General features: G+C 36.7%; 2 protein-coding genes across 9 annotated transcripts in view; one reads left to right on the forward strand and one right to left on the reverse strand.

The window, feature by feature from the left end:
- LOC112175723 (chaperone protein dnaJ 1, mitochondrial) overlaps positions 1 to 12478 on the forward strand; it is a 75582-nt gene that overhangs the window by 8232 nt on the left and 54872 nt on the right. For 5 of the 8 annotated variants that reach the window (XM_040510164.1, XM_040510161.1, XM_040510163.1 and 2 more), the window contains 2 exons: positions 298 to 496; positions 1454 to 2273. The exons of 1 other annotated variant lie outside the window; for it this stretch is intronic. In XM_040510164.1, coding sequence (XP_040366098.1) covers positions 298 to 397 — 100 coding nt within the window. In that variant the 3' untranslated portion in view covers positions 398 to 496; positions 1454 to 2273. 2 more of the 8 variants (XM_040510160.1, XM_024313449.2) reach the window with 2 other exon arrangements.
- Positions 2540 to 4782, reverse strand: LOC112175724 (purine permease 3). The gene is made up of 2 exons (XM_024313454.2): positions 4000 to 4782; positions 2540 to 3385 (listed from the first exon to the last, which is right to left on the reverse strand). Exons 1-2 carry the CDS (start codon positions 4735 to 4737, stop codon positions 3011 to 3013), a joined length of 1113 nt encoding a protein of 370 aa, XP_024169222.1. The 5' UTR covers positions 4738 to 4782; the 3' UTR covers positions 2540 to 3010.

Below are 12478 nucleotides of genomic sequence, written 5' to 3' on the forward strand. Positions count from 1 at the left end.
GGGTGTTAGCCATTGGATATAAATAGTTGTATCTTAGAACAGTTCTTTGAAACGCCACTGATCTCTCTAGTCCTTTGTTTAGGGTTTCCAATTTTTCCTTTTTCTATTTGGATTGGTCGGGGTTATCCCATATAATGTAGTTTTCTGCTAGCATTTTAGGTTGCTTTCCCATTATTACAAATTGAAGTCAAACAAGCCTAAATATTTGTTGTCAGTTAGTCACTCTTCTGATAGTGGTGAGTATCTTTAAATGGACAACAGGCTTTATCAGCAGCTATCTACTGGTTGAACTTACAGGTTTCAGCGGATAATTGAACGTGTTATGGGTCAGAGATTTGTGCTTAATTTCTCGATATTCTTATTGATCCTTTTTTTGCTGAGCAAAACCACGGGCTGACTGTTGGCGCAAGGCGATTCGATCAAGATACATAGGCCAATTGTCATTGCTGTAGAGATTTGCTGACTTTTCCATTCTTTGGAGTTCTGTTTATCGAAGGTACCAATTTTATTCCCACACCCCAAGTTATTGGCATAGTTCATTGTCTGCACATTGCTTTTCCTTTTATTTAGTCTACTACTTTCTCATTTTACAATGTTCTTCCAAAAAATGGTTGAATAGAAGTGGCTACCTTAAGTTTAACAAGTGATTGTCTTGTATAATTATCTAGAAATCTTCACACTGAATCTCATTTGATTGTCATTTTTTTTTTTTTTCACAAGTTACAGAGAATTTGATGAGGAACCTAGATAATTAGCGAATCCTCATTGCCCTTGGAAACTTTGAGATGTTTTGGTTTTAAAATTTGATGGTATCCTTGGCATAAAAAATTGGGTTGTGAAAGCAGTCTCCTCTATGCCAATTAAGCTTAGACATCAGGCTGCGTAGTATTTACTTTGACTTTCTTGTTACAGTAAATGCAACCTTGATTTATAATTGTTGTGAGAGTAATTGCTTTTAGCAGTGTCCATATTTCCATTTAAAACTTCTGATGAAAGATGTTCCTAGTATCACAGTTTTACAGTCGTTGATGTTGAGCAAATAATGTTAGTATCTGATATGGTAGTGATATTATTATTAGTCTATGAAACAGTTTGCTGTGAAATTATTTCTTGGAAGCAGAGGTAACACCTTTTTAGCAGTGGTGTGCACTTTCTTACCTGTGTTACCAAAGAATTGAGAATGTGCTTTAGTCGGAAACAGCACTTCTGTGCTGCATGAAATAAAGTCTCCTTGACACATTATCATTGTGGCGGACTTGAAAATCTGGGTCTCTGGACATCGTTTGCCACATTTTATGTCATTGTGTTTGAGCTGTTTTGAGCATTAGTGTCTTTGAAGCTTAACTCTTTTCCCTCGTCAATTGCATTTGCACTTTCATTTGCATCCCACATTACTTGATTTACCCTTGATTTGTTGCAGTTGACTTTGGACGTTTTGTCTTCTTTATTGTAGGAATGAAGGCCGGTGCAAGTTAATTACAACTCCTTCAGGCTTTATCAGGAGGAAAATTTACATGATAAAAATTACTTCTAATTCATATAAATGTTTGACCTTCAAAAAACTATAATATTTTGCATTATTTTTTTGTTTTCTTTGTCTTGCTGTGTTTTGAACTTGGTAGAAACGATACTAGGGTTTTCAGTTACTGTTACTGAGTAGAATCCTGATGTTTACAATACCAGAGGATGAAATCGATAAGATGACTCCTATAGCTTTTAACCCTGTACTCACGCCAAATAATTGGACTCCATAAACTACTCATGTGATAGATATGGCTTTTACAAAGAGATTCAAATGTCAAGAGTCCTTTCTTAAGCGATGTTAATAATAGATTGTCATCTACTCGTTGTCATCATCCCATCAAGACATTTCCTCATAATTTTGTTAGTTTCCTTTGTGTAATAATTGATTGTCATCGACTCATTGTCTTCTTCCCAGTAAGATATTTCCTCACAATTTTGTTAGTTTCCTTTGTGTAATAATAGATTGTCATCGACTCATTGTCTTCATCCCAGTAAGATATTTCCTCATAATTTTGTTATTTTCCTTTCTGTTCTTATCCAAAATGGAAGAGAAAATAAAAAGATAGATTGCAAGGAAAATGCGAGTGTGTGTGAGTTTTTGTTTACTTTAAGTCTATTTTACGCAGCTGTCCAAATTGTAAAGATAGATTAACGTATAGACTTTCTTGTGCATGATGTAGTGCTTTGGACCCTCATAGGGATGAAAATATGAAAAATCTCCTTGGTGGCTTTAAAAGTCACTTTTGTAATTTGTTGTTTTGCATGTTTTTCTCGACACTATCTCAATAAAGAAATACGTGTTCATTGTCACAAGTGACAGCATTGTTTGACCAACTTGATGGACTAGGTTTGGAAACAATTTTCTTTCCAAGCGTATGACATGTTAGGTTGTTCCATCCTTGTTCACTCCATTCTTCATTAAATGTACTTTTACCTGAGCTTCTAATTGTATCAAAATAAATACACAGTTTTAACAACAATTAGAATAATTGTGATGAACTGTAATTAATACATGGAAAACAAACATCTCATTATGTTTTAAAATATAAAAGGTTGAAATGTTAGATGAAAATATTTAAATTACGAGAATGGTTAGTAGGTTCTTGGTTAACCTAAAAGGATGAGGGAATAGAAAGAAACATATTAAGCAATTAGAATTTTGGCAGGCATTTCGCTCTTGAAATGATTTTGTATTTCAAGAGTTGGTGTTGGTGAGGCATCCGATCCTTCTAAGAGCCTTTCATTATCACACGCACACAGCAATGGCTTAAGTGGCTGACGACGTTTCTGTTCTGTATGTAACTTTTATTCCAACCAAGATATGTGAATACCATTGGAAAAAAATGAGTAAAAAATGATGGGTTTGCCGGCCGAAACATGAAGCATATAATGCCATATGCAGCCTTTCCCCTTGAAAATGCCTACTTCACAAAGCCTTGTTCACAAAATCCACCAGGAAGAAAACACAGAAATACAGCTTGTGCTGTCATGGATTTGGAACTGACTGAGGGTTTTCTGTGTCTTGGCCACTACTGTCCTTATTGTTTTCCTTTTTCTTAACTCGCTTGCTTTCTTTGTTGTGTTTGATTTCGCCGTAGAAGTATGAGACAAATCCCCAGAGGGAGAGCACAAGAGAAACGCCCTTTTCTGCTTGGAACTTTTCGTGGTAGAAAATCACAGCAAAGATCTCTGTTATCGGGAGCAGAACAGCGATTACGATGCCGGATAGTAGAGACGAGGCACAGAAGATGATTCCTATGGCTCCCAAGAAGAAACCCTGCCAGATTATAGCACTCACTACAAGCACCACATAGTAGGTAGTCTCCCCAAGCTCGAATTTCCTTGCGTCTCTTGGAATTACCTAGACAGCGTTTAAATCTATAATTAGATTCGAAGTACACATATATAATCTCCCAAAATTTAAACACCAAATATCAAGCAGCTACAAGTCAAAAAATATTTCTCACCACAACTTGAGAAAACGAGATCATCATTCTTCGCTTTTGTATGATCATAGTATCAGAGATTTTTGGCCAATGAGTACGGAGTATCCATTGCCAAAGAACTTTTAGTCCATAAATGGTAAAAGTCCGAAAAGAAGAATCCATATTCAGAAACGAAAACAACCAAATACGAGCAATAAAGTATTGTTATCTTATCTACACGCATTATAAGTTTCATAAAAGTATTTTTTCCATCCAAGTTTACATCACTGGCATGAAGGTTTAATAGTAGATTCAACACTTTATTCGTTCGAGTATTTTCATACACTATTATCAGCGTCTAAAAAGATATGCACAAAATAATTTTCTGAATCCTCATCATTGAAAAAATAAATAGAGTCACATCCCACCGTAATAATTGAAAAACTGGACCATTCTCGGTTTTTGGTTAAATAAAAAATTGGACTAATATAGAGTAGTCAATGCAGTACTGCAGCAATTGCTAAAAAATCTGAAAAACCATTGTACTAACCTTGAAATCATTGTTGACCAGCATCCCAACAGTGCAGAAAATGGTAGCAAACAAACACATAACCAACTGAATCTCCAAAACCAAAGCATACGTGATGTTCTGCTTGGCTTTCTTGTACATCAACTCCACCAACGGCAACACAAACCCATACAACGCCGCCGCGGACACCGTCATCATAAACCCGAGCATGTACTGCGCATTCGACTCCCCCTCGGGCCGGTCCGAGTTCGTGTTGAGGCCCAGAACCGCCGCCCCCACCGTCAGCAACACGATGGCGTTTATGGAATACGACGTGAACTTCTGCTTCACAAGTATGAAGGCAAACAAGGCCGTGAAAGCCAGATGAGCCGCTGTGATGAGGGCTGTGGTAGAGACGGGGATGCGGGCGACACCGTAGGCGTACAGGTAGTCGTCAAGGCCGGTGAGGACGCCGATGACGGCGGAGGCAACGAAGAGAGGGAGCTTCATGAAGAAGAGCTTGGTTGGTGGTTCAGTTGGAGCTTGGTTTTTGCGGCGGTGGTAGTAGGCTATGGCTATAGGGACGAAGATTATGGGCCAGCCACCGGTTTCGAGCATGCTCGTAAGCCAGACGCGCTTGCCGCCGTGGATGAAGTAGAGGCGCATTATCAAAGGGCCGCCGCAGGTGCCTATGGATAAGAATACGCAGCTCAGAATGAGCAGCAACCTTTTCAGGGCGGCGGCTTTACGTTGCTCATCCTCAGTGGTTTCCATTTGCATGACCGTAATTCACTAGTTGCCTAAAAATTTTGTGTTTGATAATGTGAGAAGTAATGTACTAATATAGAGAGGTCTACGTGTGAGGGAAGCATATTGCTATGTGATGATCCTGATCGTTGATTTGGTGTCTCCAAGGTTGAGAGTCGTCCACGCGCGGGGATAACTGTCTCTATCGCAGCTCAAGGATGAGCTAATGGTGATGCAGGAGCGATGCAGGAGCAAGAGACTAGCAACGTGTGTCAAAGCAGGAGTCAAATAAATGGGTGAAGCTAATCAATATTAATCTAGGTGTGTGTATGTATACGTCTTGTCGTATGTGTATTGAAGCTGTTGTCATCATTGGTGTATCTTTGCGTACCTTTAAGATATTGGATAATAACTAGAGCTACAGCGGAACTCTATCTACACAAAATTTTTGATTTTTGGAATAGATGTGTAAGAAAAGTTTTGTTCAGAGAGTCATAACAGTTTACAGTTCCAGAATTAGTTTTGCATGTAAAATGAAGCTAGTTTTGTATTATCTAACTTGTGGTTTATTTAATGCATTGTTGCCTCATGCATGTATAATAAGAAGAAAAACAAATTAAGGTGGTTGTTCTACCCAAAATCTAGGAGCCAATTACCTTAATTGTCCAGCATACTTTTTTTGTCCTAATATTATCAAGTGCTGATTGAAGGTGAGTAACTAGCTATTTTGTTTAGAGAGAGTACATAGTGGTGCATGTATATGATAATTGTGCCTGAAATCTAATGAAGAAGAAAAGAAACAATAATAAGGTCACCAGATCTTTGAACATGAATTCGATCAAGTTGCACCTGACATTCAGGTAAAGTTGCTCCACCTATGGTTGCACTTGTCATGTGATTGTCTTTTTGTATTTTTAAGCTCAAGTGCTTAATGTTTTTAATGCACTAGAAATGATACCCGCGCATTGCTGCGGGATTTTTGTTAACAATTTTGTATGTAAGGCTTGTTAATGAGTTCATTCATCCAGTTGAAGCATGGCAATAAACTGAATGCATTCATTTGTCAAGATCAAGAGACTTGTAATAATGACAACAAAATGCATGTAGAAAACTAATGTATGGCACAGAGCTAAGGGTACATGCATACAATTATTCTTTTTTGAAGGAAGAATATTTACAAAATGGTAAGACATATACATCAGAATATATATTTCCAAATCCAAATTTTTTTATCTAGTCAATATATATAAGTAATACTTTCAACCTCCATAAATCATCTTTGCTAATTGAAGTGGTTCCTCTACAATTTCATCTAAAATCTCTATCAATGAATCTGGGGGACTCGATCACCAATTTCCACTCAACTTGAAAATAGAGCTGCAAGGGAGATCCACACATAACTAACATAAGAGAAAGAAATTACGTTTGAATGGAAAACCAAAAAAGTAAATAATTACTACTATTGATTAATTACCTCAATCACTGAATTTGTTTCAGACTTAGTCTTGAAACTGGCATCTCTAATGACTAATGAGGTTAGCAGAAATATATTTGAAAGCCTAATTGCTTCTTTTTTTGACATCTTTAAATTATAGAAGCCTTCAATATATAGCTGTGCATAGAGGCTGGTGCTGAAGAAAGAAAAAGAAAAAGGAATTCTTTTTGTAATAAAACAGCTTATTTTCAATTATCCATGGCTTTCTTTCTAACTGAACTAACAACTAACAGAAATATAATGAAGTCCTAAGTTTCATAATTATTGTACATATTCACCCATCCGAGCATAAATCTTTCTTATAGTGAAACCTTGTCAGGATTGAGGATGTAGAAAGTGCTTCCTGTACTTGATAGTGAAACTTTGTCTAGAATACCGAATATATGGAAGTTAATATAAAATAGATCAAATAAAAGTATGATTTTTCTGTGATACCATATCTGAATGACATAATGATAGTTAGTATGGCTTACTTTGATATTGTTTCAATTTGAGGCTTGTGAAAACTGCAAGTGCAGGTGGCGGTATCCCCCCACAATGTCACCAGTATATCTTCTTTCCTGCATTTTTAGATTTAAACAGTTGTCAACATAACCATACCACATTCAAATACAAACAAAAAAGGACAATGAAAACGGGCAAAGATAATTAAGGTCGCCTCAGAGATACAGATAATAGAAAATATAAACTCAACTAAACCCTTCTTATTAGGCAGTATGAAAAAAATGGTCATTTTCAAGTTACATGAAGTACATTAATAGCATATATTCTCAAAGATTGAAATACAGAGTTAAATTCTAATCAAAAACTGCAAACATCAGAAATGTAACTAAAGTTAACATCAAAACTAAAAAAGATGAAAAAAGTACCTTTCAAATCTAAAGACAATTCATCCCTTGAAGTATTTTCTTGCCAGTTCCACCTAAGAAAAGAAAAGGTCACTGTTTGTGAACGAAATGTAGTCTTAAATGGAAAAGAAATGGACTATTTGTGAACAATCTAAATTGAAAAAAGGCATGACAAAATTAGTAAAAGATAAATTAAACCAGAACACATTGTAATTCACAAACTGTGACTGAGTTTGGCAAAAACCAAGTTCATTTGCCCACTTATGCTGCGATCTCTATTATTGAAGGCACAGGTTAGCTTATAAATTGTGATAGTTTTTTCTAGGACTAATTTCACTTTGCCTCCTCCAACTTTGGGTCGAAAGTCATGTTAGTCCCTGATCTTTTTTTTTAATCAAGTATACCCCTGCACTTCCGAAATTCATCTTCCGTGCCCAATCCGTCTAAATGTGCCGTCAAATAGTGATGTGGCATAGACTGGCTGACACATTTTTTGCGTCCGGACCCACATAAATGGTTAAATTCCCTAAATAACCTTTGGGCTTAATTCACCAAAAAAAAAAAAAAATCACAATCTTCATCAGTTTATCTTCTTTCCAACCCGATCACCTAAACCCATCTCCATCTTAACACATTCTTTCTAACTTCTTCAAATAATCTTCCTTCAGCTAATGTTCCATTACATTTGACTTGCTCATTAGCAGTCTCATATTTCTCTTTGCTTCCTTCTCTGCTTTCAATTTTGCTTCTTCCTCAGCCTTCACCTTTGCCTCCTCCTTCGCAGCCTCGAGTGCTTCAATCACTAAATACCCAGATCGAATCTCCAAGACCTTCCCTGTGAAACTGAAGCAAAAACCCAAGCCTCGCACCCCAGAGCATACTCCCAAAGCTCTCGCTTCAAGAAGGCAGTGGCGGCGGCGGCGACCCCGCTCGCCGTGTTCTCGGCAATTCGATCAATTCGGCAGTGCTTGCTGTTACAGAGGAGCTCCGATTGAGGTTTCGAAAGGGCTCGGCTGTTGTGGCTTGCTGTCTCTGCACCGGCGGAGGTTGTGGTGCCGGCCAATTGTAGCCGTCGCTGCCTCGCAAGATGAATCAGTAAAGCTCCAATTTTTGGTTTTAATTGGGATATTTGCTTTATTTGGATTGTGAAAATCCATTAACTAGCAATATCTGGGCTTATGGATGAGATTGAGCTTATGGATGAGATTTGGAAGAAGGAGGGCGTGGAGGATGGCGGTGGTGGTGGAGAAGTCAGATTCTGCTGTGGTGGTGGAAGTAGCTATTTCCAACATCTTACCAAAGAAGTGATGAAACAAGAAATGGAAGTAGCTACCAGATTGGTTGCTCGTAAGGAGGAATGCGAGAGGTATGGTACTATGGTTTGTTTAATCTCACATTTCTTGTCAAAGTTTTCATCTTTCCTTATTATTCGTACATGGGTTTATCTGAAATTCTTTTTGGTTTGAGTTCTCAGTAAAGTTTATAGATTTCCATATGCTTCTGGTATTTCTGTGTTAGAATGTTGAAGGATGTTAAGGAGAAGTTGGAAAAGGATGAAACAAGTGAAATGGCAGAGACTTCATTTTGGGATGACTGGTAGTTCTTTACTCTGTCAATTTTCTTCTTTCTGGTACCCATCTCAAAAACAAAAAGAAGATCAGAAGGGATTAGAACACAACAACGAATTGGTTGAGAAATATTTGAGAGAAGTTAGATGTGGGTGTCCAAATCAATTCTGGTTTTGACTTGTTGGAGACTAGGGAGCGTGATGGTGGTGGAGGTGAGTCGCGGTGGTGCTTAGAGAAGTGTGGTGGAGGAGCGGCTCGAGCTCTCATACAGAAACCCAGAAGCAAAAATGGATTGATTTCATCAGGAAGGGTGGCAATGCCCATTTTGCCCTTCTTGTGGATTGAAAGACTGAAAAGTGGGTCTGCCTGTCGGTGCCACATCACCATTTGACGGCTCATTTAGACAGATTGGATACGGAAGATGAATTTCGGAAGTACAGGGGTATACTTGATTAAAAAAAAAGATCAGGGACTAACATGATTTTCGACCCAAAGTTGGAGGAGGCAAAGTCAAATTAGTCCTTTTTTCTATAATTAGCTTCTTAATTTTTGTGTGATTTCATTCAAATGTGGGCGGAGGAGAAGATCCTATAGTTGGTTCCAACCTAAGCCATAAAAGGGAAAAAAAAAAAGGAAACTGAAATAATAAAAACAACAGACCCTGAGTAAAGGTATTTGCGCCAGCAGGCAATAGAAGAAAGATTGCTATCTCATATCACAATGCTACAGGTAAAGTGCAGTAGTATATATAGAAAGAACACTTGAAAGAAATGTGTCTGGTAAATAGTTGGAAAGGGAAAGGCATATCATAGAGGACAATATTAGCAACAAAAAGTTCCTGGTCTTGCTACACAAACTGACCAGCAAGGTATTTCCTTGTACTTTGATGTTATGTGCAAATTATAATATCACAAAAATGTAGCATGCGCATACACAAATTTAATCCGTTTTCATGTAAATGGGTGGAATCTTATGATCAGCATCTTATATATGTATATATATCTTCATGATTTCATTCTCAATCTTGACCATAAAAATGAAGACTTCAAGAAATGTAGCTAATTAGATTAGCTTAATATATACATATATATATGATTTTTAAAATTTGAATATGAACTATCTGATTTTGATGTCAAAGTTGGTATATATTGACTGAGCTCTCACTAATAAGCATGATATATGTCCTATTTGTGTGTGTATACACGAACTAATATTGATTGTCTAATAACGTCTTTCAATACGAATCTGCTTCTCACCCTTTACCATCCGACATAAATTACCAAGATGCACAGCAGATACTGATAAGTTTTCAAGGGATGAATTCAGGAGTTATTAGTATTTGCTCTGATATATATATATATATATATATATATATATATATATATATATATATATATGCACAACAACACTGATCAGTTTCAATTCAAGATGCACAGCACATTAACTGATCAGTTTTCATACATTTCAGAACGATTGACTTGGCTCATAAACTCTCGTAAGCGTACGAATCGTTGTCAAGTAAGGGAAGTATTAAAACCTTGATTATCGTACCTCGGGGATTAGGTGTTGGACCTAACCGAGGTAATTGGCGCTAGAGTGACTCAAAAGCATACAATGAAAAAGTAAAAATAAAAATAAAATAAAGTAAAATAAAATATTCACAAGGCACCAAGCCTCGGCAATGCTCGGCTTAGCTCACACTAAGCCTAATCAAAGCCACTAACTTGTAGCCCAAATGAGTTATGCACAATGGAAGGTAGAATTTTGTTTGGGAGTTTTTAATTGGGAAATAACTAAATTAAATGCAAACTAAAGTAAAATCAAACAACTAATTATCAAGCAAGAAATTAAATTTGGATTTTCAAATTAATGGGAACATGGGAGTGTCGGGTGATTCACACTAACTCTCTTGCAAATATCGATGTCAATTTCACAAATGCATGCATTTCCTATATGTGTTAAGTCCCGTATTTAGTACCGGTCAAGGCTACTAAACCAATTATCCTTTCGGTGTATCGATTATGCCGGTTAGGGCCACAATCAACTCTCTAACTTAGGCATTACGCCGGTTAAGGCCGCAATATCTAAAATTAGAGGCCTAGAGTGCAAGATAATAGAGACCCAAGCAAGCTTAGCTACAATTAAGCTAGCTAATGGTTACCACACTTAAATCCTAGATGCAACAAGACCAATAAGTTGTCAATTTATCAATCTATTCATCACAATTGCCCACAACATAATTTCAAAGGGTGACAAAGCCTAGAAACATGCTTCTAAGGACCAATACATTCGGATTTAAAGCATACACAATGAAAATTGCATTTATTAAAATTAAAGCATCAATATTTATATAAGATGAGTTAGGGCTTCACAACCCTAACTCCCAAAATTAAACTACTCACATCCCATACAAGAATCCATCAACAAAAGTATATAAAAATTATGAAATAGATAATAAGGAAGAGAGGGGAGAGTTAGCTTGTTCACTTCTAGCTATGAGCTAGTATGAATCAAGCAATTTCTTCACCCAACTACCCAAATTAAGGTGTGGTACTCTTGATGATGATTCCCTTGAGGCCTTGAGTGCCCAATCCCAAAAGATTGGAATTAACAAATGAAGAAGGGAAGAGGAGAGAGTGTGAGGTGATGGGTGAGAGAAAATGGTAAGAGATTTAAAAATAGCAAACTACAAAGACCCCCCTAGTAGAAGTCCAAAACACAAATAACTCCTCCACTTTTGATTTTATACATCTAAGGACAAAAGTTTACACTTAAGGACATTTTGTCTTTAGTAAGTCTTTTACTTTCCTTAATAGTTATCTCTTCCTTGGGTAAAAATAAAATTGACGGAGCGTAGTGGGCCCATGCTTTTGAATTTGTTTGTTTAACCATATTGCAGGTATAAATCCATCCTCTATACTCGAAGGTAAACGGTTATTTTCACCATTCATAATTTCGATTATTGATAGACTTGAGTTGATCGCTATTTGCAAAATTACTACTAAGGAACTGCAAAAGGAGAGAGAGAAATTGAGAAAATTAAAAACCTATAGAGATAATCTTAGTAGAGATTCTCCCAATTACTGGGATATTATCTATAGACTACAGACTAGAATATATAGAATAGAAGAGGAGATAGATAATCTCTTAGAAGTTCTGGAAGAGGAACAAAAACCTCTTGATTATTTGAGCATTGGTTAGATCCGCACATCACTGGTATCAGAGCTTGTAAAATAGCTCAAGGAGAACCCCTCCTTAATGGGGACAATGTCAGAATTGTTATTAGAAAAAATAAATTCTCTATTGAAATCTTCTGATGAGAAATATCAGAAGTTGTTACTAGAAATATCTAGATGTCAAACTCATCTAGAAAAATTACCTGCTATAATCCACCAATTAGAAAGATTGGAAAACAAACTGGATTATATCAAAGAACTTCCAAAAGTGGAAGAAGAAAAGCTGACAGTTGTCAGTAGAAAAGTCAATGAACAGCAAAAAACGCTGGATATCATGAAAAATATACTGAAGGACAAGAAAGTGCCTACAGTAAAAAAGAAAACTAATGGATTCAAACCGTTAGAAAAACCAGACACAAATCGTATTCCAAATATGATTTTTCTGGAACCATCTACTAGTCAGACTAGTATCCGGTATGAAAATCCGGAAAATAGAGAAATGAAGATGTTAAGCATCTTTGGGAAAAAGAAGGGAGTACAGCTCCTAAATGCTGAAGAATTCGAATTCAACGAAATCGAACAAGAGGTAAAAAATTCCTCAATCCCAAAGTTAGATTTTAAACAAATCTACAAAAGGGGAAAGTTTGATTTAATGGATAGCCATTATTTTAAACTTCTGGAAATTAC

Source organism: Rosa chinensis, chromosome 7 (assembly GCF_002994745.2).
Source record: "Rosa chinensis cultivar Old Blush chromosome 7, RchiOBHm-V2, whole genome shotgun sequence".
Taxonomy (NCBI): Eukaryota; Viridiplantae; Streptophyta; class Magnoliopsida; order Rosales; family Rosaceae; genus Rosa; species Rosa chinensis.